We start from the raw sequence: 27,635 nt of genomic DNA, 5'->3' as shown, positions 1-27,635 counted from the left end.
TAAACTGTGGATTATAAGACGTAAGATGTTACCAGATGTTACCTCCCAGAATCAATTATAAATGGTGTTAAAATTAATGAGGCCTTCAGGCACTGATCTTGCAAAGAATTCATTGTAATCTGCAGATGTCTTGGAGGTTTTGACATGTTTGTCTAGAAAAGGCTACATGAACATATTGGTACAACTTCTGCACTACATATACAAGGTACATGGGGAATTTAAATGCTACTATGAGAAATACCAAATAGAAAAGATAACGGTAACTTAAAAAGCTTATTAATTTCTTCTTCGCTTTTGTGCTAGATTTTAGAATTTGTTTAGTTGTAGGATCCCCATATATTTGACTCATTTCATCAGTTGAAAAAAGAATGTAAGATCTTTATCATTCAATACATTCAGTAAATGCAAAGATATGACATCACAACTAGAAGCAGCAAACCAATTACCAAAAGTGGATAATATCCTGTGGGAAACGTTCTACCGAATCATTGACCATTTATCCTGTTAACTTGTAAGACATGCAAGTAACTAATTAAAATTAAAATTTCCGAGACCTAACCTAATGCCTAATTTTCTCCATTATAGGCAATCCCCACACTCACCCCACTACATTTGACTATAAATGATTTCTGCTTGCTTATTTTGTTGCCTTGGGAAATATGGCTTCAAGTGTTCCAAAGTACCATGAATAATGGACAATTTGAGTCTTCATTATACAAAAGTTGATGTTTATTTTAATTACAATAATTTTCAAGATGATAAAGGATAATATAAAAATTATCTTGAAGCTAAAAGAAACCTTTAAATATCTGATCTGTACTTACAAGAAAAAACATTCTGGGGAATATTTAATTAGAAGAAAAGTTTTAATAAAAGAAAGTACTTTTCCAATGCCTCGGATAACAAATATTTGACACAATGAGTGTACAAAGAGATGGCACAAGATTACAGAGAGTGCCCTAAATACACTCGTTCTATTAGCAGCTTCCTAAGTTGATGACAGTAAGTTATTCACAACTAATTTCAGTTTAATGGCAAAATAAATTCAGAAATAAACAGAAATGCATTTAGATGCAAAAAAAAAAAAAAAAAAAAGAAGTTATTGCTGCAAAACAGCCCAAGACTGGGACATAAAATACTCATCTCACATTGAAAGGAGATGTGCTCTAAACACCATCTTATAACGTAGCTGGAATAGTGACAAGTTTCTAGTGAACAGTAAAGGTGGGATTCCAGAAAGTTAAAAGTACACACATAAATCACTAACACTGCCACTTCCCCCCCTCCAATATTCTCATTACTTCAGTTAGCGTATTACTATTGAAATTCATAGTCCATATAACATTGACTTCCTAACATACTCGCTTTTATTAACTTTAGGTTGAGAGAAAATGGGAAAAAATATACTGAAGAGATCATTTCTAAGATAGGAGAATTGCCAATGATAGTGCAGAAGACTACATAATTGAATGGACTTTTAAAATGTTCCTCTATTTCAAAATGGAGAAGAGAAATTAAATAGAACTAATCTTGACTGTTAATGCTGCTTATAAAGGCTCACTACTGAGGCTTAATTTTACTTACATCCCACCAGCCTACACGCAATGAAAATCCACAGTGTTCTCCTCAACTCTTAAAGCCATGAGCAGAAGAGAGACTGACAGAAGGTTCTGGGAAGGGAGCTTGGAACTTCAACATCTCCACATCTGAAAAACCCTTCACGTTTAATTTCCTTTTCACAAGTAATAACATCAGTCGCTGAGCACTTCATTTGCGTTAGAGGATAAAAGGGAAAGAGACCCAACTCCAAAAGGCAGAGTTTTAGAGTGCCATCCCACATACAGCAAAGATGACTAACAGCTGCCATCAAAAAAGCATCCTGCCCCCCATGTGTGAGTTCCCTCAGCACCAGTTATGGCATTTGGCAGGCACTCTGCAAGCCAATTCGGGAACTAAATACACGGAATAAAACTAACCTAATAAACAGGCCAGCTTGCCATCTCATCCAATCTTCGCTCACTCGAGTAATAAGCATGATTTGTAATAGGTAGTGCTTCTGTCATGCTGCCCAAGAAAATGCAAGTCAACACATCAATGATAGTGTGACTCCTAAAGCCTCACAAAGCCCAACAGCAGTAGAGGTTTTACAGCAAATTATAAAACAGCCTAAGAGATGCCTTTTTCCACCCATTAACATAGTACACAGAGCTAACTACTTCTCAAAGAATCAAAGAATCATAGACTCATTAAGATTGGACAAGACCACTAAGGTCATCTAGCCCAGCCACCAACCCACTGCACCATGCCCACTGGCCATGTCCCTCAGTGCCACATCCAGCCTTTTCTGGAACTCCTCCAGGGACAGTGACTCCACCACCTCCCTGGGCAGCCTGTGCCAGTGCATCACCACTCTTTTGGAGAAGAAATTTCTCCTAATATCCAACTCGAACCTCCCCAGAGCAACTTAAAGCCACTATGGTCCAGAGATGAGTAAGTTTCTTTCCGCGTTTCACTGTCACCCTCTCAAGACAAAGTAAAGCACAGAACATCAGCTGCTTTTCTGAACAAAAGACAGGGGGCTATCTGCCACTGCTAGGTATCAGTTATCAATGTATTTGAAGAGTTCTGGTATATGGCTTTCGTTTCTACTGAAAAACTTGTTGATTACATAAGAGACTTTCTTCAGTTGAGAAGTGCTGCTTCCAACACAGTACGTCATACTTCCTGATGGGATTGTGCATACAGAAGAATCTGTTTAACATGGTACGTGTTTCTAGCCTCTTTTCTAAAGAAAATGCAACTCCTGTAATCACGTATTCTCCCTTCAACGACTTTTAAACATGCTGTCAACTTCCACTAAGTTTAACCATGCCTGAGAGGAAAGGGTTCAGATGTAATTAAGTTTCCACAAGTTATGTAGGAATCAACAGCTAACTGCTGAAGGGAGACCAAAACTGGTAAGCTCACACACAAAAAAAAAGGGCAGGCAAAGCACAATGATTACATACCCTGCTTGGAAGCAGCTGCAGGCGAGCAGCATGCACATCCTGGATGGCCCACTGGGATATGCACAACTTTAGCATGGGAGCAGCTTAGAGGGAAGCCGAGGATTTTAAGGACAGCAGTCCTCAGGAAAATCCAGGCTTTGTTAAGGCCACTGCTCAGAGAACTTGCTTCTTGAACATGCCACAAAACATCTAGTCTTTTGTAGAAAAGCTCTGAAAGCCAAAACCACCAGGATTTCATACATTTTAGATCCTGTTTTGCATGCTTTTCAAGATAGAGCACTTTGCATCAATGAATCATGTAGGCTGTCACTGGAATTCATCAGATGTGCTTTCAACTTCCTTGTCCTCAACAGCTCCAGCAGACTAGAGAAGAGGGAACCAGTTTGACTGCCACTGCTGATATTTAAATACAATAACTGATGTAATTAGAAGTACCAGCAGGTTCACATTTCCATTTAGATTAATGGGTTCACAGTCATGCAACACACAAAGGTTAACCAAAAACTTTAACACCACGCAAAACATTTGTACAATTTTTATCATATGACACTACCAAATCACCAAGGATTTAGTCAAATGCTCCTTAAATATTTCAAGAGTACAATTAGTCACTGAAATTAGACTTCTATCAGAGTTTACAATGATGATAATTTAGCCAACGAAGCTTAAAATGATGGGAACAAATAAACTGACTCGTCCTCGATGCATTAAGTTAATTGTACATCTAATTACACATTCTGAGTGTGTTTTCTTTTTCCCCCCAGAAGTATGCTGTTTTGGTTCAGGCCCACCTACACTGAAGTCCTATGTGTTTAAATCAATACCACGTGACTTTGTAAATCCTGCCTGCTTCCAGCTCACTCAGATGGCAGAAAGCTCTCAGCTCATTAAGGAGAAGCTTTTTCAGGTCTCAGCTGGGGTCCTTATCTTCATTACTATTTTTTCTAATGAAATCTCACTGTCTTCACATAGACAACCCCAGAACTAAAGATGGCAAACAAAACAAATTAAATGAATTACCAACCAAATACATATGCCTTAAGAATGGCTGCCAAACACAAAGGCCCGCTAGAGTCCCTGACAGTTACAAGCAGGAGTACACTTAAGAAAAACTGAACTGCTTTTTTTTTTTTTTTTTTTTTAAATCTGTGGCCTGAATTTTGCCCAAATACATAGCACACCTCACTGAATGAAATAATATAGTAGGGGAAAAGTAGTGTTAGAAAAGAACCATGTTTCTTTTAGTCTTAATTTGATGCAAAGAAGAACTTAAATTTTGTTCTATGCCAATACCAAAATTTCAAAATACTGTCAAGACACAGCTGTTCTGAATCTTAAGACAAAAACTCAAAAGCAGTAATCTCTTAAACATTACTCCTGGCTACTATCTATAACTGGAATAAAACAATTCTGTATAAGCAAATTCTTAGAAATGTCGTTTCTGAGACCCATGAAGTGCACAAGTTTCCTCTATGCTTACTGTTCTCAGTTCATGCAGTTTTGACGATGAAATTAGAAGTGCTATTACCAGCTAAGTAAAAACGCGACTGAAAGTCACACAGCTCAGCCTGCAACCCCTGCAGAGCAATATCTGTAGTAAATAAAATCTTTTCCAGTTATTTACTGAATGATAGACAGTGATTACACAATCTAAACTTTGAGTCTAAACCACCCAGTGCTGCCCCTGTAGCACTTGCTTAGCAGAGCTCCACAGCTTTACATCAGTTGATTCTCCTAAATACAGCTCTGCCTTAACCCCACCGCAACAGTTCACAAGCCAGACAAAGCCAACTTTATGACTCACACCCATACAGGCCAAACAACCCTCACAACACTTCTGCAACTGAACACGAAGCATGAAACAACATCAAAATCTCCAAAAATATTTAGAAAATAACTCCCTAAAAACAGCCTTTATTAACAGTCTCTTGACTTGTAACCTTCCCATTTTTGAAACAGATGATTCCTGCTTTTCCATGTGGAGTGGGGCTGTGTGCAGAATTAATTCCAAACTGGCCTTCTTCACTCACACTCCCATGCCCTCGCTGTAACCTCCTCCTGCTTCCCCCAACTCCTTGAAGAAGCTCTGGTAGCAGCAGACAATGGAAGCAAAAGAAATATACAAAGTAATGAAAGACTTCTGTGGCCAGCTCAAATGCAGAAGTAGAGGCATTTCACAACCACTGACGGCATTTACTGCAAGAATGCTGTATGCTATGAGCACTGGGTCTATTACACAATAAGATAAACACTTTTTCACATGTGGGCATGAAAGCACATCCACTGCTTCTTACTCCATTACACAGGAGGCCCAACTAAGATTAGGAAGTGTTCTAATAAGACCGTAAAACACATTCACATAAATTGCCCTCGTGGATTAGTGGTTTGTATTGCATAAACAATGCCAGCAGGGAAAAGGGCTTTTGAATTTGCTTAGGATGTCACTAACTACAATATTCTCAGAAGTGAAACTATTTTGTGTTATTAATATGATTATCAAGGTAGGCTGGTTGCGTTACTTAAGAATGTGTTGGGAAAAGTACATTGTTCTAGTTGAGACTGCAAAAAATAAAGCAGCAGCACTGCACATGAGGGCTGGCAAGAGCTAAACTACATTAGGAACAAATATCCACACACATTTTAAATAGCTCTATAAACTCTGATTACCAAAACTGGTAACTTCACAAGTTAATGTAAATTCTTACACGCTCTAATGTCTTGGCAATTCCAAACTCTGGTAAAAGTTTGTGCTAAAAGACACCTATGAGACATCATTCCTATTAAATTTTTGTATAGCTACTTACCATGAAGCATGCCAACGTATAGCATGTTTGATATTGTGACAGAGATCTACATTCTTTAACTACCTTTCCTATGAAGCCCAAAATCTTAACTCACCTGACAAAACCTTAACTTTACCTGACCAGAACAGCTGCAGTGCCAGGCAGCTGATTGAGAGCACACACTTTTCAAACATCATCAGCTGATTCAAGCACACCATCACATGAACTCAAGAAATGTACTTTCTACAAATAACATTAAAGAACTGAAAATCGTTTAAGAATAGAACGCTTTTCTGCTGTAGTTAAGTACAGATATTCCTCACCAGATTTGGTTTATGGTGTCTTTTTCAAATTTGAATTGCTCTACGAGGATTAACACCTATTTTCAGACTCATTTGCAAAGATCCGCTGACATCAGCGTCACAACACCACACAAATCGTTATACAGAAATCCTGCTGGTTTTTTTTTTTTAATCACCACACTGAAAGACACTTCAGGGTAGTTAATTAGCATTGACTACAACAACACAATCACATCAAAACATTTGTGTCGTGGAAAAAGAGCAGGTATCTGCGGAATAGCTGTGTGTTTATATATGTGTATAAACATACACACCTCACGTGCAACAGTGTGTTCCCTATACATTTCAGGGTGACATTTCCACTAAAAAACAGTGAACGGTTCAAGCACAGTGTGCTTAGATCAGTGGCAGAGAAGAACACTTTTCGGTGAAAAGCATATCCGAGGTTAATGCTTCTTTTCTGGATTAGTTTTCCACTCATTAGCATTCTGTGTAAAGTTTGTAGTCAGAAAGAGAAACAATAGCTCCCCAACAGCCATTGAAATGTTATATTTGTGTATGTGGGTAATAAATTTCAAACCTGACTCAAGAGTCACACGCATCATTTGGACAACTGTTAATTCTCTGGCAATCAAGTCACAAAGCACAGCTTCAATTTCAAATACTCTATTTTGGATACTACTTGCATACAGTCTCAAACCAACATTTAGTTGTGTAAAATGCTGGAGCAACCTCTGATTTGACTACCTTAAGTTATCCCCCGCTTTAAGCCTGTAATTAGGGTGATTATTCTCTACCTATTCCTGAAATTAGACTATTTGTTCACAGTTTGTATTTTAGAAAACCCACAGCCACATCAAACAAAGGAAACATTCTTTTAAAAGAGCTTTTGAAAGTTTCAGTTTGCAGCTCACTATTTGTGCAAAGAGGATTCTCCAGCACACTTAATCCAGATGTAGGAAAACAATTCGAATGCTGCTTTGTACAGAGGGATAAAAAACTTTGTTACATAACCTACCTATAGACCCTTGTTAAACCAGGTCATTTACACCTCTGTTGAAAACTCAGCCTTAAGCACTAATTCCTCAAATGATGCATGCTTGTTGCATCTCTTGGCCTTTGGTGCCCTGCTGCCCTAATTCATTCCTTAACTGATGTTTCCCACTTCATCATGCAGCATGTCACAGCAGCAATCACAGGCTGGATAGTCTTAGAAACGGAGCTCCAACAGCTTGGAGTACAAAACCAGAGTTACTTTGATTCATATACCATAGATCCTCATTTATTAGCAGATACAAACATCTCTTTAGAGTTTTCTACCAGTCATGGCAAGTTGGATGTACCCTGCTAGACCCACATTTGTAGGAAAGGAGAAAGCACACAGGTATATCCTAAGCAGTCCCGTAACGAGCTACTGATGCTCACTCTACTTTTAAAGCAAATACTACCAGTTAGGAAACATAAACTAAAAAAAAAAAAACAACAACACAAAAATGTGCCCCAAGTCATTTGTAAAAGTGGGCTGAGGAATGGTACATTTGTCAGGCTCCTCACACAAAACCTTCAGGAACTTTCCCAAAATCAGTCGTGATCTCAATGTGTTGGACAAATTCCCACATAAAACATTATAGACATGAATTCATGTCCTCAGAATTTCACCTTAAGACTTCTATTACCATCTTACATCAGTGGCAGAACTACTTCAATACTCATGTTCTCTCTTTATGAGACTGAATATATTCACGTATAAATAGAGGGAGAGACTGAAAACAATGCATCAATGCTGACTAAGGAAAATATACAGTACCGAGGAAAATCACCACCCTTGCATATTAATTTAAAGAGACATGAAAAATCACACCCAACCAAATACTCACAGAGAAGATTTGGAAATTTTGGAGATAAGCCAGTAAGTATCTGGGATCTAAACCCACAAACAGTCAGCTATTGAAAGGCAGAGCAACGTGTGCCTAGAGGCAATGACTATACAAGTCAATTCTCCACCCTCACACAAGAAAAAGGAGTTGTCTCCTGAATTCTGATCCAGGCTACATTCTCAGCAACATATATTCGTGTAATAATAAGCATCTAATAAATCTGAAGCCCCAGGCAAAAAAAAACACTACTTCTTTCTGAAGCAAACAGGAGTAATAAACAGAGATGACTGCCTGCACCTCAACCCTCTCTGCAGCCTATTTCTGGATCTTTTCTGTTCAGTAGCTCCAGAGCATGTGCCTGCTGCTGCGCCGCGTGTGAGCTTCTTCAGGCAGCAATGGAATGAAATTGCCTTGATTCTTCTAAGTCCTGCTGCTGCCCACAGGCACACAAGGCAGCAACAAACACCAACAAGTCTGGGCAGTTTTCCTCCTGGTTTGGGAAACCTCAAGCATCAGCAGTATCTGTCAGCATACAAACCTTAAGCAATCAGGAATGCTCGCTTCGTATTTGGAAGATTATCTAGAAATTAATTTTCATTCACATGAAAGCTCAGATTTTGCAGATAATAGCTAAGAGTTGCTCAAAAACTGATAAATATACTCCACTGCGTTATCTCCTTTCCTCATGATATAAGATTTCAGATGACACTCAAAAACTTAATTATCTGAAAATTTTGCCATCACAATCCAGTGTGGTCAAGAGCAAATTTAAAGGCATTTTTGGCCAGAGAAACATAATATGACTTTAAGATAAATTATCCCAATACAACTCAGTTTTTAAATATGACAAAAAACATGCATACCAGTGGAGAGACTAAACACATTTTTAAGATCTCATAATAAACCCCTGAAAATTAGAGCAGAGAACATTCCAGAAACACTACAGAATTTAGAAGTGGTTTTCTTCAGAAAGAATTACTACACATGATTTCCTTTTATAGTCTTAAGAAGCTACACTCAAAAAAACAGAAAAAAACAAGGCTACTGAAGAAGCCACTGAAAATCTTCAATAGAAACTTAAAGAAAAACAACCATAACTTAAGGCTTCATAAGGAAACTATTATACGTATTACTCCTTCCCAAAACTTCAGCTACATCAACACAGACACAGATGTCCAAGTGCTGTATCTCTGACCTAAGACTTATCTTATTTTTTCCTCTCCATTAATCTATGTATGCCGCAGTGACACATTGATAGCGGTTCAAAAACAAGATAACGAAGCACTTCTATTGCAATCCAGTCTGTCAAGTCCCATGAAATGAAAGCACAAATAAAGCAATTAGCAGAAATGGTAAAGCAAACTTAACAGATAATCAGCAAAATACACTTCCAATGTCAGTTGACACTAGCGCATCAGCTGTGCACCATGCTACATTGCATTGCCCAGTAAGCACCAGTAGGTTCGTCAGCCTGCTTTAACGACACCATACAGACAGCAGGAACTGCAGGAGGACAAAATCCACTACAGCAAGAACAGAGCTAAGAAAATGACTGTAGCATCCAGCATTGCAAAAGGCCAGATGACAGATCAACTACCACGTCCTTAGCTCAAAGAAGCAATTTAAACAAACTCAATTTTTCAATTATTTAACTACTTATAAAACACCGATTGGTAGGAATTCAATATAAATACAACAATGCCAGGTAAACACGATGGTTCACAGACATAAAACATCACTCAATAATAAGATCTTTTCAATTAAATGTCTTTTCCTAATACTAGATTACAATACAGTCGTTAAATTAAGTTTATTTCTTATTTTAATGAGGTTGTTAAGATGGCAGTTAGCGCTTCAATCTGTAAGTATTCCAAAAGCAAAGACAAAGGTTTGAGTTTTCTTTGTTTCATTCACTATTTTCTGCTGATTTCAGAAACATTCTTGAGAAAGACTGCCCTCCTGTGTTCACTGATGGCTGCTGAGATGAGACCGCCCATTCAACTGGGATCACTTGGTGGCTTTTTTTTTTTTCCTTTGAATAATCGCATTACTGATTCAGAGATTGAAATTAGCCCACCAAATGTTTGCACAGAAATAATGGGCCGAGGCAACAGCAGCACTGTTCCTAGGGCTTTCGCACAAGGTGGTAATGCTTGCTAGTTGGCATCAGTCCTAGAAAGCCATTCTGGGCCTTTAAAATGGCACCGCTGCTTGCAGCTGCTCTTTGCTCTTAACAGAGGCTGCTTATTAAAAGCCCCTGAATTGTTTGATGAAGCCCTCAAGGAATAAAATGCTTGTTAGACACCTTGTAACGACGTTAGCTGTACTACTTCACAGCAGCTCCTCGCACTGACTGCAGCTGCATAGCGCCCATCTTTAAAAATCCACAAGTATGAATCCATAATTACCCGGTTCCCATGTTATATTGCTTAAGTCTCAAGAATCCTTCAATCGCTCTGTAAATAATTAAAAATTTAAAGAACACTGTATGGGGGAAAAAAAGCATTTTAGAAATGGAAAAAAAACCTAAGGTACCCACAGCCATTCATATGGGAAATCAGTTCATAGGGAGCTGACAACAGGAGTGACTTCTATCACTGCTTAACATCACCATTTGATCTGTTAAAGAAAAAAATGCTCCTAATTTGAACGCTTGATACTAGCATGGCTAACTGCATTTCAAAAATATTAGACTCTTACGAACACTACACTAAAGCACACTGTAGCAGAAGGCAGAAAACTTTGCTTTCAGCAGTATTCAAACACAGAGCACTGAAGTAGTCATATACACACTCTAGGAAAAATCAAATTTATATATATTAGCAAACATTAGACTATTGCTGTGGTACTTGCAGACAGAGAGCAGTATACACCTCAATATTCTGGATGCATGTTATTCAGAACCCATGCGCACACAAGCATGCACACACAACATGCTCTAAGACTTTATTAATATGAACAAAAATGTACCACTTGATCTTTCAATTATTAACTGAAAAATCTATCAGCAAGAAGTAAAAGAACCAGCAGAAAAACTATCGTAACACTGACACGAGTTTTAAAATTATTATTCATGCATACATGTATACATTTATATACCTCCATGTATAAAGCCATGCTTTAGAAGTACCACCACCAGTGTTTTCACAAACACATTCCTTTGTTTTCACATCAGCATTTGCTTAAGTTACTCAAAAGTAAGAACCAGCAACTTCAGCACAGGAGTTGTAGACCTTTCATCTGCTCATGACATCACAACATGTTTTTACATCACCTCCAACACCTACTTTTGCTACTGAAACACTTCAGGTTTTTTTTTTTTTTTTTCTTTTGAACAGAAAGGAAGTGTCATTTCACCTTCAATTACAGGACAGCAAAAAGAAAAAATAAATTCCAGGCCAAACGTATTTAACAAAAAGGAATGAAAAAAAGGAAGCTATTATGTGTGTTTGAAGAGCACATGCTTGCTCATCTTTAGCTTATGAGCCCAAATTATTTTTACATGAAAGATGTAACACAACTTTCAAAGAATATTTTTCTTGACATGAGGCAATAGTACTTACTATTTGACAAGCAGATAGATATCTCTGTCAACATCATTAGTATTAGCTGGTGTTAAATGCTTAAAAATGTTATACTTCCAATACTTTTTTGTATTATACACCAACACTTTTGCTTTAACTTTCTAAAAACCATAATATATGCATTAAGCATTCATGTAGCTGTAGTTCCTATTCAACTACAAATGAAAGAAATTCTACATTCTAAATACTGTTCTTAATGTTTAAAGAAAGACAAATGAAGGACAAAACCAGCAATGAATGCAATCCGCGCTCTAGAGCAAAACCATTCATAGTCTGGCACAAAAGAGCATAACTCAATGATTACAATGACTTATCATTCAAAAACATGTGCATGGAAAATATTCCAGATTTGCCACAGCCGTAACAGAAATAATTTTTAGCAGCATAGTTTGAGCAGGCCCATTAATAGAACCACAATTATCCACATCAGTAGAAATGTCACACTACAGAGCTTCCACTGTTACAAAAATGTTATTTATAATCCTTGCAATTTACAAACTATTAGACCTTCCTGTGGCCTTTGGCAATTCCTGGCAGCGATGCTTACCTGGCAATGCTTCAACCTGGAGATAACGGCAAATAAAGCTATTGTAATCCCTACTTGTCTCTTACTCATACATTTTTTTCCCCATCTCACAATTAAAAGCGCGTAAAAACCACAACAATTTGAATGCCTTTATTTTTTGCACATGCAATGTAACTAAAATTACTGAAATGCATCTAGGTTCTCTTTCCTTGAATCATATCAAAACAAATTGCAATGCATTTTGGATGATGTAAGCATTCAAGCTCTAAGAAATTATGTTTTATTTAAGTCTTACCTAGAACATTCCCTGCAGGTACTTCTTCAAGCTCTTCAAGTTCTCTTCCCATGAGCAAGTATAGATTCTCCAACGTACAGCAAGACATATGAGGTACTAATGGCAGATCATCTGTAGCAGAACACTGGGATGACAGCTACACAAAAAAACAACCAGTATTGGATATTTATCACCTACTACTGATACAAATTTCTTCCTGAAAACATTAGGGCTTACAATGAGTTTACCAGCATGAATATGCAAAACCAAAAAATATCACCACAGCAACAGACTTCAAACTTTCTTTCAAACAAGATAAAGATTTTTACTGATTAGCAGTTAGACTTCTGAGAAGAAAACTTTCTCTAGTAAGTTAGAATATACTTCAGTAAGAAGCTCTTATTGGACTGGAGAAGTTTCATGTTTTGCTTTACTATCTACAATACAATTTTGTTCATACCACATAAAATTCATATTAAATAGAAAAATAAAGGCAGTTTCATCCAGACATAATGCTAGCAAACTCCATTTCTGAAGAAGCGCTTCTACTTTGGAGGTACTAAGATTCACCCTTCTTGCCTAAGACATTTCAAAGATACTAAGCAATATTAAATCTAACTTGAGCTGGAGTCAGCCATATCTAAAAGGCTAATATTACTCCACCTTCACAGGATTTGAAATAGTTACTTTTAATAACACATTGCAAGTAAAATCTCCAAGCAGATTTTTGAGGCATCACCTTCACATTCTGTGATGAAAGTAAGATCCTAAGCGTGCATCTAGTATTTACTAACATATTTCATCATCTTAAAGAATTAAGCTAAATGCATGTTCTTTTAAACACCAAAAAATCTACTGTGGAGACTAAGCAGGCAAAGTAGGAAAAAGAATACCAAAGATTCAACAAAATGAAAATGCTGTGTTATCCATAAGATAATGACTTACAGCTTCCAGCCTCTCAATACTTTAAAAGGTCTTAGAACTGCAATTTCAATAGACTTTTTAATGTCTAATGAGAACGGATAAAATATTTTCCTATAAGCATTCAAACCTCCTCAAATCTCACTGACAAATGGTAACTATATGACAATAGGCAGTTATTTAAGCTGTGTTAAATCTTTACACAACTCCTCTGCCCAAGAATGTGCAGCCACTATGACAGTAATTATTCTCATCGCAAAGCTCTGGGTTCAGCATTTAGCTGCACGTCATAGAATAAGTTTTGAAGCATCCTGTCTGCTTTACAAATGTGTTCAGACCTTTTATATCTGTCTTTTGTTTCATAAGAAATCAACAAAAGGTTTTAAATTATGTGGAAACTAATTAAAAACAGATTATATGTGTAGACATTTAACTGATATCTGTTTATAAGACAGCAGAAAGTAAAATATCTTTTATTAGGCATAGATAGGCTGTAATCTTTAGACTTTAAGGATTATCTTTTTATCTATTCCTCTTCAAGAAAACATACAAAGGCTTCAGATCTTCAGCCAAAAAGAAAGAAAGAAAGTCCACTCCTTCTTCACAACAGCAATTTTATTGCTAAAATAAAATAAACAATAACTTCTATTGACTACTTCCATAAGTTGCTTAGATACTTTTCGGAATTTTCAATCTGAACTTTTTTTGGAGAGAGCAATCTGTAAAAATTGAAGTTGCCAATATTTCAAAACAATGCCAAGTAATGGTAACGTTTCACTGTCACCTCTTACCTTATGCAAAGACTCGGCAGGATCATATTTGGGTCCTAAAACAAAGATCTTTTGCCCTCTTCGTACCACACCACTGAACACTCTAGCAAACGCAATGAAAGACTCCTTGTTGTCTGCTTCCTGTTTCGCCGCCTTTGAGGTCACGACGTCCATTTGATCAGTGAGCTGCTGTTCTACACCTAATCAAAGTTATGAAAAATATATCAAGTATAAAAGCAGCTTCTGTCTCATCAGCTGAGGAAAAACAAAATCAGTTACACACTGTGGTATTACATCTGACGACACACTGAAAGACAGTGAGAATCCCCCACTGTAACTCAGAATCCAGCCCCATTTATCAATCACTGCATCTGTACCAATTTCTTTTTAGTGATTTTTTTTTTTTTAAATAAAACACATACCCTCATAAAGCTTTGAGGGATTAAGAGTTGTATTGGCATAAAGCATGCAAGCAACAAGTCTGTAATGCAAATCTAGTATCAGCAAGCCAAATAAACCCGACACTATGCACGTGGACAGAAGTAAATCATTCCGTATTCCTACTTAAAGTGAAAGTTATTTATTTTTTTGGCAGAGCATCCCTTTAAGGCACTATCTACCCTCAAGTGACTCCAAGCACTGAGACCATGCAATTGCAGGCTTATAAACAGGTATCCTTAACACTACTGCAGCATTTATAAACTATCAGCTTGCCAGCAGCTCCCTCCTCACTCTTCACTTAGACTCATCTATCGAACTGTTTAGACTGGACTGCAGACTGTTCTTGGTAAGGTACACAGTTTCATAATCAGCCCCTCGACAACACCCAGATACTACAATTAAATATACTATAAGAAAAATGAATATCAGATCATTACATACCTTTTGTATCACCAGTGTTTCCAGTCACCTCAGACGAGTTTTCACTTGGGGGCTTTTCAGAAACCTCCTTTCCTTGACTCGCTGCCATTTTTCCTGCATGCCTCTGTTTTGCAAGTTCACGTCGTTGAGCTATTTCTTCTTGAGTTAAAGGCCTAAATTGTATTTTAAAATATTAGCATTTGGAAACACCCTTTACTTCAAAATAAATTAAATCACACCAATTAAAACACTAAATTCAGGGTATGTAAAAACTTACACCAAATATCTTCTGCCCCCAGATGCTATGTATTTTAAGCCAGCTAAAATAAACTCTCCCTCTGCCATGTTCACAAAGAGGTTTCCACATTAAACTTTAGTATGTTTTGTTAAATTAAATGTAGTTACTCCCACTGATGTGTGAATTCTCACTTTTTCTGGAAAAGATTCAAGGCAATTTTTAAAATTGCTTTTTACATCATGTCCAGTATATTATTCTGAGCTGGAGAGACAGCTAAGACTAAACAGTGTACAAATCTAGACTTATTTGTAACAAGCTAGTTAGAAAAGCTCCTCTTCCAAATACACAAGAATCAAATACTGACATTTTAAATTACTTGCAGTTTTTTTTGGTTTTTTTTTTTAATACTATTCTTGGGTAGCTATACAGCAGGTGTTGAAATGCAGGAAAAAGACTTCCCCTGCTTCCCCTGCTATAACATCCTTCCCATAAAGTGACCAGCCCATAAGAGACAAGAGCCTTGACTGAAGCAACAAAAGAAGAATTTGAATAGTTTGATGCCATTTCCATCTACTCACTGGTAATCCCCACCTCAAAATAAAGTGCTTTAACATATGACTTAAATAAGTAAATAACAAAATAAACAAATAGATAAAATAGTGTTGTTAAAGACAGGTGTTATTATCCTTCCTTAAGGCAGCATAAAAAGATGTGCTTTTAAGTACAACTCGTCCCAAGCAATTTAAACTGCGAAGTAGTTACACATACATAAAAGCTAGAAGTACTGCCTGAAGTTGTGTACTTGACTTTTGAATCTGGCCTTAAGTGAGAATCTGCAAGATGAGGTTTCCTTCAAATAAAGACCAAGGCAGTTCATTTCAGATACTGGACACCTGTCTTTCCTGCCCCGTTCTCTTGGAACAGGTCAAGGAGGTGATGATCAGAGGGCTGGAGTACCTCTCCTGTGATGAAAGGTTGAGGGAACTGGGCTTGTTTAGTTTGGAGGAGAGAAGGCTCCAGGGAGACCACATTGTGGCCTTCCAATACTTGAAGGGAGCGCATAAACAGGAGGGGGAATGATTGTTCACAAGGGTGGATAGTGATAGGACAAGGGGGAATGGTTTTAAACTGAGACGAGAGGTGTAGGTTAGATATGAGGAGGAAGTTTTTCACACAGAGGGTGGTGACGCACTGGAACAGGTTGCCCAAGGAGGTTGTGGATGCCCCGTCCCTGGAGGCATTCAAGGCCAGGCTGGATGTGGCTCTGGGCAGCCCGGTCTAGTGGTTGGTGACCCTGCACTCAGCAGGGGGGGTTGAAACTCGATGATCTTTGAGGTCCTTTTCAACCCAGGCCATTCTATGGTTTTCCAGTTCTATTTCCCTTATAAAAGAGCTACACGTTCTCAAAAACAAGAAATTCCATTTAGTAAATTCCTCTATTTAAATCCTCTATTCCTTGTGTAACACAGTGTCAGGTGCTGACACCAAAAACATTTTTATTTTTGTGGCTTAAAAGATTGAGAAATTGTTACGCAGATTTTTTTTTTTTCACTGAAACCAGAATGTTTTCAATGTATTTTTCCCCTATTATGAGCAATGGAAATATATACTGCTTTCCAGCATTAATAAATTTCCAAAATAACAGCCAATGTATTTTTTCCAAGTAAGTATTTGTAACAGACTTTTAACCTGAGATGAGGCAGAAGAATTCTCTCTATCATACACGTGCACTTGTAAAACACAACGCCTTAGGCGTTCATTTCTTCTCAAGGTTAACATAATCCCACAACAAAACCCCATCTGCATGTGCTAATGTGATGGGGGCAAGAACAACTCTAAGTATGAAGACGTTTTAGGATTCTTTCAGTACAAAGCACACATTATGACCAGCAGAGCACTACAATCACGAGTGCCCTATTAGTTTCAGATTGTTTAGTAGCTGCGGACAAGTCACTGGGTCTCTTTAATTTCCACACTGTGAGGTGTAAGCTATACTCCTTCTCTGCAACAAAACAGTTCAAGATTTGCTGCGCTCTCCTAGATGCGAAAGAGCCGTGTTTCTTCACCAAACAGCATGCAAATATCATCTCTAATTCTGGATGCGATTCAACCATTCCACACTGACAAAGAGGGAGACAATCCATCACTTAAGGGTCAAAGTTTTTGTATGTAGACAGTAAGGACACTTGTTAGACATTTAGTCTGCCCCTAATTGGATTAATTGGAAAGCTGTGGATAGATGATGGGGCTGAGACCAACGCAGTGCCAATACACTTTTTAATATCATGGTATGTATGCCTTCCATATATCACACACTATGTAGTAAACTATTTAAGAAGTTTAATAGAACACTTCATTTTACCAAGACACTTTTTAGAACTTGAGGAAATCAATTTGAACAGCTATTGTACTTAAATCTAAATAGTAAACTAAAAAGACCACAAAAACTCTGAATTAAAAATATCTCTAAAAATTACCTCGTAGACACCCCCCAGTCCACCTAGGATAAAATGCTAGAATGTGAAACAGTTTCACAACTTGGAACCTGGAACAGACGCATTACATGCCATGGGAAAGGCAAATGTGACAAAATCACACCCATAAACATCCCAGAATGTTATTATTATTCATTTAGATAATCTCTTATACAGTCAGTGTGACAGAATCAAGAATATGCATCTCTGAAATTTCAGACAATGCGTTCGATTTATTTATTTTATTGCAAAAGAGACTGAGGCTGAACAATAGAAAACGCAAAGCAGATGGCGAAGAAGAAAACTTTTTTTAATGAAGACTTTTGTCCTGAAGGCAGTTGTTCAAAGCTATTTAAGGGTTTGGAATGCCTGAAAAATTCCCAGGGGTAAGAGATTGATAGGGAAAGTAGAGAGGAGACGGCCAAGGGATAAATGCAGTCTATATACGATGGCACAGAATGCATATGAGGACGTATGTATGCATTCCAGCACGTTTTATTATCCAAAAATGCTTTTCATTTGTGTAAATACTTTTGAGAGTACAAGAAAAATGTATGCTCCCCTCCCACCTCTTCCTTACACAGTACTTTTAAAAGTATCACTATATTTAGGTGTTAGACAGTCCTTACCAAAAATCTCATAGATAACTCAAAATTCTGAATGCACCGGCACAGACTGCAATACACATAAGCACTGTTAATTACGTTCTCAGTTTGATAAGAAGCAGATTGAGTGTGGGTAGGTTTTTAGCTAGTAGGTAAAACCTAAACTTCCACCCTAGTTTGTGTCAGCATTGATTTCCATAGAATTAGTCAATCCTAATAGTATTAGAAACCACAAAAAATGAGATCACGTTGTCAAATAAATCCTTATATAGAATTATAACACGCTCAAGCAGAGCACAGCACGAGATTAATGCGCAGAAGGCACAGATCTGAAACAATCCCCAGTTTAAATTATACCGATTTATTCTATTTATCCACTTGGTAAAACCAACGAGAGTGAAATCAATCAGCAAACGCTGACCAAATCAGAAGAGCTATTCCCTTCTCTTCCTCTTCCCTAATTTTTTTCCCCAGTCCATAAGAAAAGATGTAAGGCCGATGATACCGGCAAGAAGAAAAAAAGGGGCCGTACAGTCACAAAAATGAAAATTCTGGAGTGGAAAGGAAGAGATTCCCTGCCTTCAAGAGATGCTATAACACGCATGCTGTACACATGAACCAGGCACAAATACCAGAGCTGACATAGATGGCCAACCACAATATTACTAACCCCCATTAAGCTCAACTGCTATGGCTTGTAAACAACAGCTATGGAAATGCCATGGCAAGCAGCGTAACATAAACAACACTATCACCCAGTAGACTGTTGGTGCAACAAACTTCAGGCAAAATAAACAAGCTGATGATGACTATTTTCTTACTCTCCCGTTACCCAGGGATAATTCATTTAGTTCAGACTGAATGACAACTAAACTTCTTCACTCCATCAACATTGTGAACTATAGCTTTTCTGCCCTTCCGTGTTATGAAGGATAGATTTTGTTCTAAAATATTTGAAAAATTCAGTCAGTAATCGTACACAAATTGGCCACTGATTTTTAAAGAACCTATTGGGTTTAGTAGTTTGTTTTTTCATTTGTTTGCTTTTTAAACTTTAGACCATTTGAAGAAGGAAGCATCAACCAGAACACCAACAGATTTCCCGAAGACTGATACCACCTGCAACAAGTGCCTGCGGTGCACCTCCCATGTTTTTGGAGAGGACAAAGATACTTTCCCTCCATATAGTTTTTAACAGTTTAAATTACACGATCCCACAGACACGAGCTCAATTCTGTCGAGCTAAAGAAGCCTAACATCTTAAAACCTAAGTAATTTACAGAGAATCTTCTGGATTACTCCTCATGACATCAACATACATATCCTTTCTAATGTAACCACAATCCCAATGCAGGGATACATGTCTATACACAAAACGAACTGAAAATCTTAAATAGTGGCCTTACAGGGCTCCAGCAAAACACATAAAAGGGTAATTTTTCATGTTATATTATCATACACAAAAGATCACTCGCTCTGAGATGCAAAACAAAACTAAGACATCACTATCAAGTTGTTGAAACTTATCCTGAAAAACTGCCCTGACTGATAAACTGACCTTTGATTTACCTGGCATACTCAGTGCACGATGAAGACAGAAGAAACTTGAAACAGAACTCTTCCAGAATGTTACATACTTTTCTCTCCAAAGCTCACAATAACACGTACTCAATTATGTCCTGAGTTTCAGATTCCAGCTTTTAAATCAGTTCCAAAGATTCAAGTGTATTCTGGATTCAGATGTATACTGTTACAGTGACAGTTATTTCAGCATTTTGAAAAGCATCTATTACTCTGTTAATGATGTAACTGGGTGCCATCTCCAGATGTAAAACTGGGAATCTGACAGGCTGTTCGGATGACTCAGGTCTTATTCATTCCTAATGCACCAACTACAATTTAATACAAATTTCTGTTTAACGCAAACAGAAAATGATGGGTTCAGCTCAAAGTCACTGAAAACCATACTGTCCTTAATTTACTTAAAAAAAAAAAATATTTTCTTAGCAGTCATAAAAAATTAATGCTCCTTACCTACATATGAGCAAGACAATGTAAAGCATTTTCAGCTGAGGTTAGGCAAAAATCATTGATTTGCTTTTTTTTTTTTTGCCATAAAGTATTTAGCAAACAAAAAAAGGAAGTGAAGTACACTACAATTTGTTGGTCTAAGACATGCAAACAAACTGCACCATGGGAAAAGAAAAACTATTATAATAATTTCATGCAGAGTTGTATAAGAAAGGGCTGATTTCATAATGACAGAAAAAGACAAGTGTGATTTCCAGCTGCCTGAGGAGAATGCACTATCTCTCAATATCATCTTCAGGAAAATGCTATCAAAGATGTTACAGGTTTTATATCCCTCCTGCACTCACGAAATACCATTTTAGTATATCAGGTTATTGGGTCAGCAGGCCTTTCCTCACTACCATTTAAAATTAGAAATGGAACACGTAACAGTAAGGCAGCACAGCTTTCACAAATAACTGTGATCTTTTAATATGAAGCAAGGAGCTCATGAAGAAGCCAATCTGGTCCTGTTTCCCATTAATTTTGATTTTAGACATTTTAATATCTAAACTGAAGTAGATCATACTACACTGTTTTAGTGGGCTCTTAATTTGTTTGTCTATCCTACCCAACCACAGAACCACCAATTTTCACAAAATTTACTGGAACTTAGTATCTTCAACATCTCCACCTCTGTCTCAATCATTGGAATTAGCAAATAATTTCACAAGTTCAGCCAGAAGAAACTAGAAGACAAAGCATATTTGCACAATTCTTATTTCTTCCTAAAACCTGACAAAATAAGTGTCACAGTGGTACAAGAAGTCAAATTCCAAGTCTTTCCAAAGCAAGATAAATATAAGCTGCCAACCAGTTGAAACCTGACCACAAATTCATTTTCTACTTATTCCAGTGTTATAACTTCTGGCAAATCTTGTTATTTAAACAGTAAAAGCAAAAAAAAACCCAGCAATTTCAGTATAGAAACTATTGATTTTTAAAGTCACCTCCTAGATGATATTAGTTGCCAGCAGCAGTCCCAAAGGAAGCTGGATTTTTAATTAAAACAACCTCCTTTATCATTTACTGAATGCCCTGGACGTAGAAGAGCCCTTCACTTTTCCGAGGCTGTGATTAAAAAGTATAACAAGCAGGGGGAAGAAATAAGCCAAGCTATAAAAAAAAAAAAAACAACTATAAGACAAAGTCAATTTGCAGCTACAAAGAAAATTACAAGAAGGTAACATTACACAATACCACCTTGCAAAAGGAAAGAAAAGGCAGAAGCATGGATCGGCGTGTTACCTCAGGAAGCACAAGAGTGTCAGTCTTGCAGAACAAAACAAAGAAAGAACAAAAACAAAGAACACAAAGCACTCTATAGAAAACTATCTGTTTTTTGGTTTTTTTTTTTTTATTACATGATTTAACACAAAAATGCCCCCATCCAAGAGGATGCAACCAACCTAGCAGATCGGTCCTGCAGTTAAACATTAGAACACACAAGAACAGTAATGGCCCTTGAAAGTCAACATGACATTGAAGCATATAGTATGTACACAAATTTTTATATTAATAAATATGAAATCACTATCCTAACACGCTCTTAACCTACATATCTTAAGCATGTAGCTCCCTACATTCACACATTCTTAAGGAGGATCCTCATGGAGCCTTATTAGATCTCCCCATTTCCAGCACTGGATCTCACACACTCAGCACAGCCAGCAGTCTTTGCTGTGCCACTGTAAAAGCACATATTGGCCAATATATTTCAAAACATACTTAGGGAACACATTTACACAATGATATATATTTTTAAAACATTATTTTGTTACGCTGAATTTTTTTTTTCAGTTTTTCCTTCTTTTTTAGAAATAAACTCCTCTTCTGAATTCTTCAAGAACTGCTTATCTATAGAATCTGATCCATTAAAACACTGAAACACACATTTAGCTACATTACTAGTTTTCAAAATAACGGAATCCAACTATCACTTCAAAACCAACTCCCCAGTGTGACCTAATCAGCAAAATTAAACAGTGCTGATAATGACTGGTTATCTCAAGGAAAAAGTCTGGTGAGTTCACTTTAATACTAGACAACCAGTAACCAATTCAATAGTTTTAAATTAAAGACTTCAAGAAAAACTGTTCAGAAAAGCTATCAAGAAAAGCACCACAACCTTAAATTTCCTGAAAACATGTAGGACATTCTGCCTACAGTGAGACCTGGTATCCTACAAATCCCCCAGGAATAACTCCAGGCCAATCTTTACTCTGCTGCAATATTATCGCAGAAAACCTAATTTTTGGTAATTTCATCTAGACGCATTTACCTACATTTTGTTTCAATTTTTGGATGAGCTCTGCATTACCCGAACTATCAGTCAGATGAAATCTTTCACTCAACTCAAACAATTTGAGCTTTGCCAAACCAGATCAGTGACAGTCAGATTTCCTGAGGGTGTATGACTAAAGAAAATTTTGAAAAGGCAAACAAGAAAGATGCAAGACGAACAGCAGAAGAGACAGGGAAGCAGAGTTTATCCATGAATGGTCACGTGGAAGTATGCAAACTATGTAGAATGAAAATATTAAGAGCTATCCATTAGTCCTGGGAAAGTCACAATCTCTCACACGCGGCCTTCTAGTTGAAGTCACAAAACAGGACCCACTGTAGCTCATTTCATTGTTGTTGTTGCAACTACAATCCTGAAAATATGCCCAACACTTTCTGTGTCTGGTATATTTAAATGCTACTGCTGTCCCCGCATTGCGTCACGTCAAACAACCTTGATTCTCTCAACCAATAAAAGAATGGACCGTTATCACTGGCAGAATAGCAAGAAAGCGGTGGCCTCAGTGTACTTGGAATGAAAAAGAACTCTCCTGTAATAGAGTACCTATGGAGGAAAGCAGACAAAGCAGGAAGAGCAGAGCTTGCTGCACTGATACCTGATCACACTCTGCAGCACAGTAAAGAAGAGAACTCGAAGCAAAACAGCACCACCTAGTGTCTCGTCAATCCGAAAGTGCAGTGTTTTGTTTTTTTTTAACCCTTGCTGTAGGAAAGAATTTTTGGTGGAAGATTTTAGATAAGTGTGATAGGAGAAGACTGCAGTCCAGCCAGTGCATGAAATAATGGAAAAAACTTCAAGCATTATTACAGCAAGAGTATCATCTTTTGCATAAAGATTCAATAGTAATAGTCTAATTTAGCAGAAATTTAATAGAAAGCTTAGCACGTTGTGTTACTTAACTGTACAGCGACAATCTTTTAGTTTTTAAGATCATAAAAACGTAACTGATTCCTGAAGATATTAACGTAGATTAGAAGTTACACGATCCATTTCCTTACCTTGGTTTATTGTGTGGCAATGCCTTTGCATCAACAGCAAACATTTTGGAAACGAAAACAATCACCGGGGCCGTTCCTTCACTACTGCATTTCAGAAAAGCTGAACAAACAGAAAAGTTATTTGCAACATTTGTTTCCCCCAACTGCACGGACAACATTGTAGCTTTCCATTAATGCTATAGGAATTACTGTTGTGTCCACTTCTATGAATAACAATACTAGAGACAAATTAACGGGAGAAATACAAATTTCTCTGGCTTTCTCATTTGATAACTCTACCTCAAGTTTGTTTCACAATAAAAAGAGCACAAGTATAGAAAAAATGGAACCCTTCATAATAAGCCACAAAATACACGTACTCCTGCTAAACGTGTTGTTATGATACTTAAAATTGTGCTCATAGGCTGGTTAAGATCAGAATGAAAAGACAGGGAATAGCTTAATATTTAGGCTGAGCTACTAATCCAGTGCCTCACAGTATTTTTCCTCCTTACAAATTAAAGGGACGAGTCCTGCAAGCCTCTAGACACTCGTGGCTTCATGAAATTCCAACAACTCAGCTGCAAGAATGGATCTACCTCAAATGTTTTCTGTGGGTCTTGCGCATTCAATACTTAGGAAATACCCCCCCCCCATCAAACTTGGAGCTCATTATCACAATCAAAGCAAACAATACAGTTTAAAACTTTTAACATAGAAAAAAAATCATATTTTAATCCTTTGCCTTTTATCTTCTGTATGAAAATATTGTAATCATGAGCACTTTAGAACAAGAATTAACAAGACACTCACTACAATGCGAAGTGTCCTACTTTCATACCCCAAGAGCAATAAGACCCAAGTTTACAGAGGCAACTGTCTCCCAAGCGCCATACACTAATACGATACTACACATTGTTCTGAGAACACATTTCTTTTACTTCAGTGAAGGAGGAAAGAATTAGTTTCCTCATGTCAAGAAACAATTCCTAGCAGCCTGTCAACTTGACATCACCTCTCAAGTGGACGTCTGACATCTCATCCCCTGGGATTCCATGAAGCTCTCTGCAGAACACAGTTCTACAAACACCTTTTATTACACACCCAGACTTCAGAAATCTTTCTAACTGTTCCCAGCTCAAGGATGCTATCCTTCTTGTAATTTTTATTCAACTAACTCTTGAAGCATCAGAGAACATTTACTACCTTACAACACAAAAGTACCGCTCTGTAATAAAGCACATTCATTTAGAAATAAAGATTTCAAAGAAAAAAAATATGCATGCAAGGCTTACTTTCCCCCTACATATCAGAGAATACATTTGGGAGCACTCTTTTTCAGACTGCTGAATCTGGGAGAAAAATATAATTATATATAGAATTTCTTATCCCACAGAGGAGATTACCTCACAAACCTGGAGAATTAGCAGCTTTGTTCACCACTGAGCGTTCTATCTGTACTATCAAAGCTGACTTTCAATGCTGCTGAATACTTTGCTTCAGCAGTTTTCTTTTGTCTTTCAGCAAAACGAACTCCCAAGTTCTCCTTGTCAAGGTATCGTCATTTTTATGAACAACTTCCACAAACACAGTTTTTATTTACACGTAAATCACAAATAGAAAAGGGAATTCAATCACGTTATGAGCAATTCTGCATTCAGTGCAGTAAGTTTATTTTTCACTACTGCCCATATATACAGTCCTATTACTGCATATTGGAAAGTTACATCGCTGAACATTGGTTTTTCTAGTCTTTCTTACAATCTTCTCTTGCTGACTATCAAACTTACTGTGTATGTTTGCTTACTTTTGCATACAGACATACCAATGTTCAACACAGCATCCGAATATATTGCTAAACCCTTCTTGAGGAGGAACTCTTAGTTAAAGCTGGCAACTTCCAGAACTGGGCATGAAATCCTGATCTCAATGAAGTCAGTGGCAAAGCTTCAAATCCTTAAAACAGGATTTTGTATCTTCATTTCACACCCTAGGTCATGAAAGATATTTGTTGCCTCGGAAGTTTTTTGGCTTTTGCTTTTGTTTGTGAATCTGTTATCATTTCTTGAATGTTACAAAATAATTAAGAAATTAACTATGCCTTGAGCTACGAAAATGTAGCTGAAATAACAATCATGTTTGAAATGACAGTTAAGCTACATCTTACTTTTTTAACCATGTACTCGCAGTACATGAACTACTTAGTAATAAATCCAACAGAAAAACTGTTTTTATTTTATATTAGCAAAAGCTAGGCCCAGTTAATCAATATCTCCGTAAATGTAAAATTCAAGTTCAGGCCTCCTACTGGCTAGAAGTAATGTTTTTAATACACAAGAGGGCAAAATACTAAATTCTTTCTTAATTAGAATCACAGAATATCCTAAGTTGGAAAGGATCCACAAGGGTCAAAGTTCAAGCCTATGTCTGAGAGCATTGCCCACATCATCTCCTGCAGCTCACTGCCACTACCACTGCCCTGGGCAGCCTGTCCCAGCGCCTGACCACCCTCTTGGTGCAGAAACTTTTCCTAATCCCCACCCGACCCTCCCCTGATGCAGCTCCATGCCGTGCCCGTGGGTCACATTGCTGTCACCAGAGAGCTGAGATCAGCACTGCCCCTTTGCTCCCTGAGGAGCTGTAAGCTGCCACGAGGGCTCTCCTCAGCCTCCTCTGCTCTGGGTTGAAGTGAATTACATGATGAGTTCCACTGTTTAGATATAAATACAAGTATTAACCTTGTAACTTCCCAAAAGCCAAAGTTTGAGTCTTAGACTTGACGTTACTTGCAGCTTGAGTTGTCTAAAAATCATGAATATATGAGATTGAAGAAAAATATCAGGTGTAAGAATAAGACAGTACTATGACACATCACAGATAAACAGTAACAAAGCTACTATGAGTGAAATAATTACAGACATCTAAACAGAGGTTACCACGCATCTTACAATCCACAAACAAAATAATCAAGACTGAAACAACACTGTGTTCCTGTCAATGGCTGAACACTCACCACTTTTCAGTTCCTGGGTCTCCGGTGGCAAAGAATCAAACGTTTTAGCTCCAACACACATCAGCTTTTCCACTCTCTCTGTGGTGATGTCAAGGGGACTGGGAAGTTTATTACACACCATAGCTAAAGCACGCTGCTAAGGATATAGAGAACCTTTATATTTCCTTACCGAACAGAAATAAAAGGAAGACAAATGCTTTCAATATGTTACTCTTAATCAACAATATGATGCACTACCTACCACTGACAACAGACAGCTACAATCCAGCCCCTTCTCACAGCACAATCAAGCCAGCAGTGATTTCTGACATTTGTCCACATGCAGAATGGAGAGATAAGTAAGGACGGCCCACCCTCTGTGCAACCGGGAAGCTAGGAGCTGCATGACTGACAATTTACAGAACTAGTATTTGTAAGTCATTAATTTGTGCATATCTACTGATTAATAAGCATATGTAAATGAATATGTTTGCATAAACAATTATTGAATGAGGATATTCAAAATGTTGTCTAACAAGAACGTTCAAAATGTAAAGCCTCAATCGTGTTACGAATTTAGTAAGCTCTTCCTTGGTGGTAATCACATGGTGCTGCCTTTGTTAAGCGTTGTAGTGAATACTTGTTCCTTACTAACAAATTTATGTAAATGTCTTCCTATGATTACTCACAGCTTTTCTTTGGTATCTTCAGTTACTACAAGAAAGTATGCAATACAAACTGCCCTCTTTGTGTTGTCTTTTACTACGTTATTATCTCAGGAATTTCTCAGTTTGTTTTCAAGTAAAGCTCTCAATAGTTTGGCCTTTATTTCTAACACTCCTAACACCTTGAAAATCAATGTCAGAACAGAAACTATTATAGAAGGGAAATGCAGAAAGCAGATATTCTTAAAGGATTTCTCAAATGGAGGCATCACAGAAATCATAAATAAATTAAAAAAAACAGCACTGCAAAGTACCATTACCACTAGCATCCAATGTGCCAAGCCAGTACACACTTAAAATGCACTCTTAAGCCTACGAACTGCCAATAGAACAAAAAGTTGCA

The 27,635-nt window shown here is 37.4% G+C and overlaps 1 protein-coding gene across 2 annotated transcripts in view; it reads right to left on the bottom strand.

Annotated features, from left to right (window-relative positions):
• EFL1 (elongation factor like GTPase 1) overlaps positions 1 to 27,635 on the bottom strand; it is a 67,250-nt gene that overhangs the window by 25,608 nt on the left and 14,007 nt on the right. For both annotated transcript variants that reach the window (XM_021407728.1, XM_021407727.1), the window contains exons 11-15: positions 26,589 to 26,711; positions 23,597 to 23,696; positions 14,928 to 15,079; positions 14,067 to 14,245; positions 12,376 to 12,511 (exon numbers count right to left, since the gene is read on the bottom strand). In XM_021407728.1, coding sequence (XP_021263403.1) covers positions 12,376 to 12,511; positions 14,067 to 14,245; positions 14,928 to 15,079; positions 23,597 to 23,696; positions 26,589 to 26,711 — 690 coding nt within the window. The remainder of the gene's footprint in view (positions 1 to 12,375; positions 12,512 to 14,066; positions 14,246 to 14,927; positions 15,080 to 23,596; positions 23,697 to 26,588; positions 26,712 to 27,635) is intronic.

Source organism: Numida meleagris, chromosome 9, assembly GCF_002078875.1.
Source record: "Numida meleagris isolate 19003 breed g44 Domestic line chromosome 9, NumMel1.0, whole genome shotgun sequence".
Taxonomy (NCBI): domain Eukaryota; kingdom Metazoa; phylum Chordata; class Aves; order Galliformes; family Numididae; genus Numida; species Numida meleagris.
This window is presented reverse-complemented; position numbering and strand designations above follow the sequence as displayed.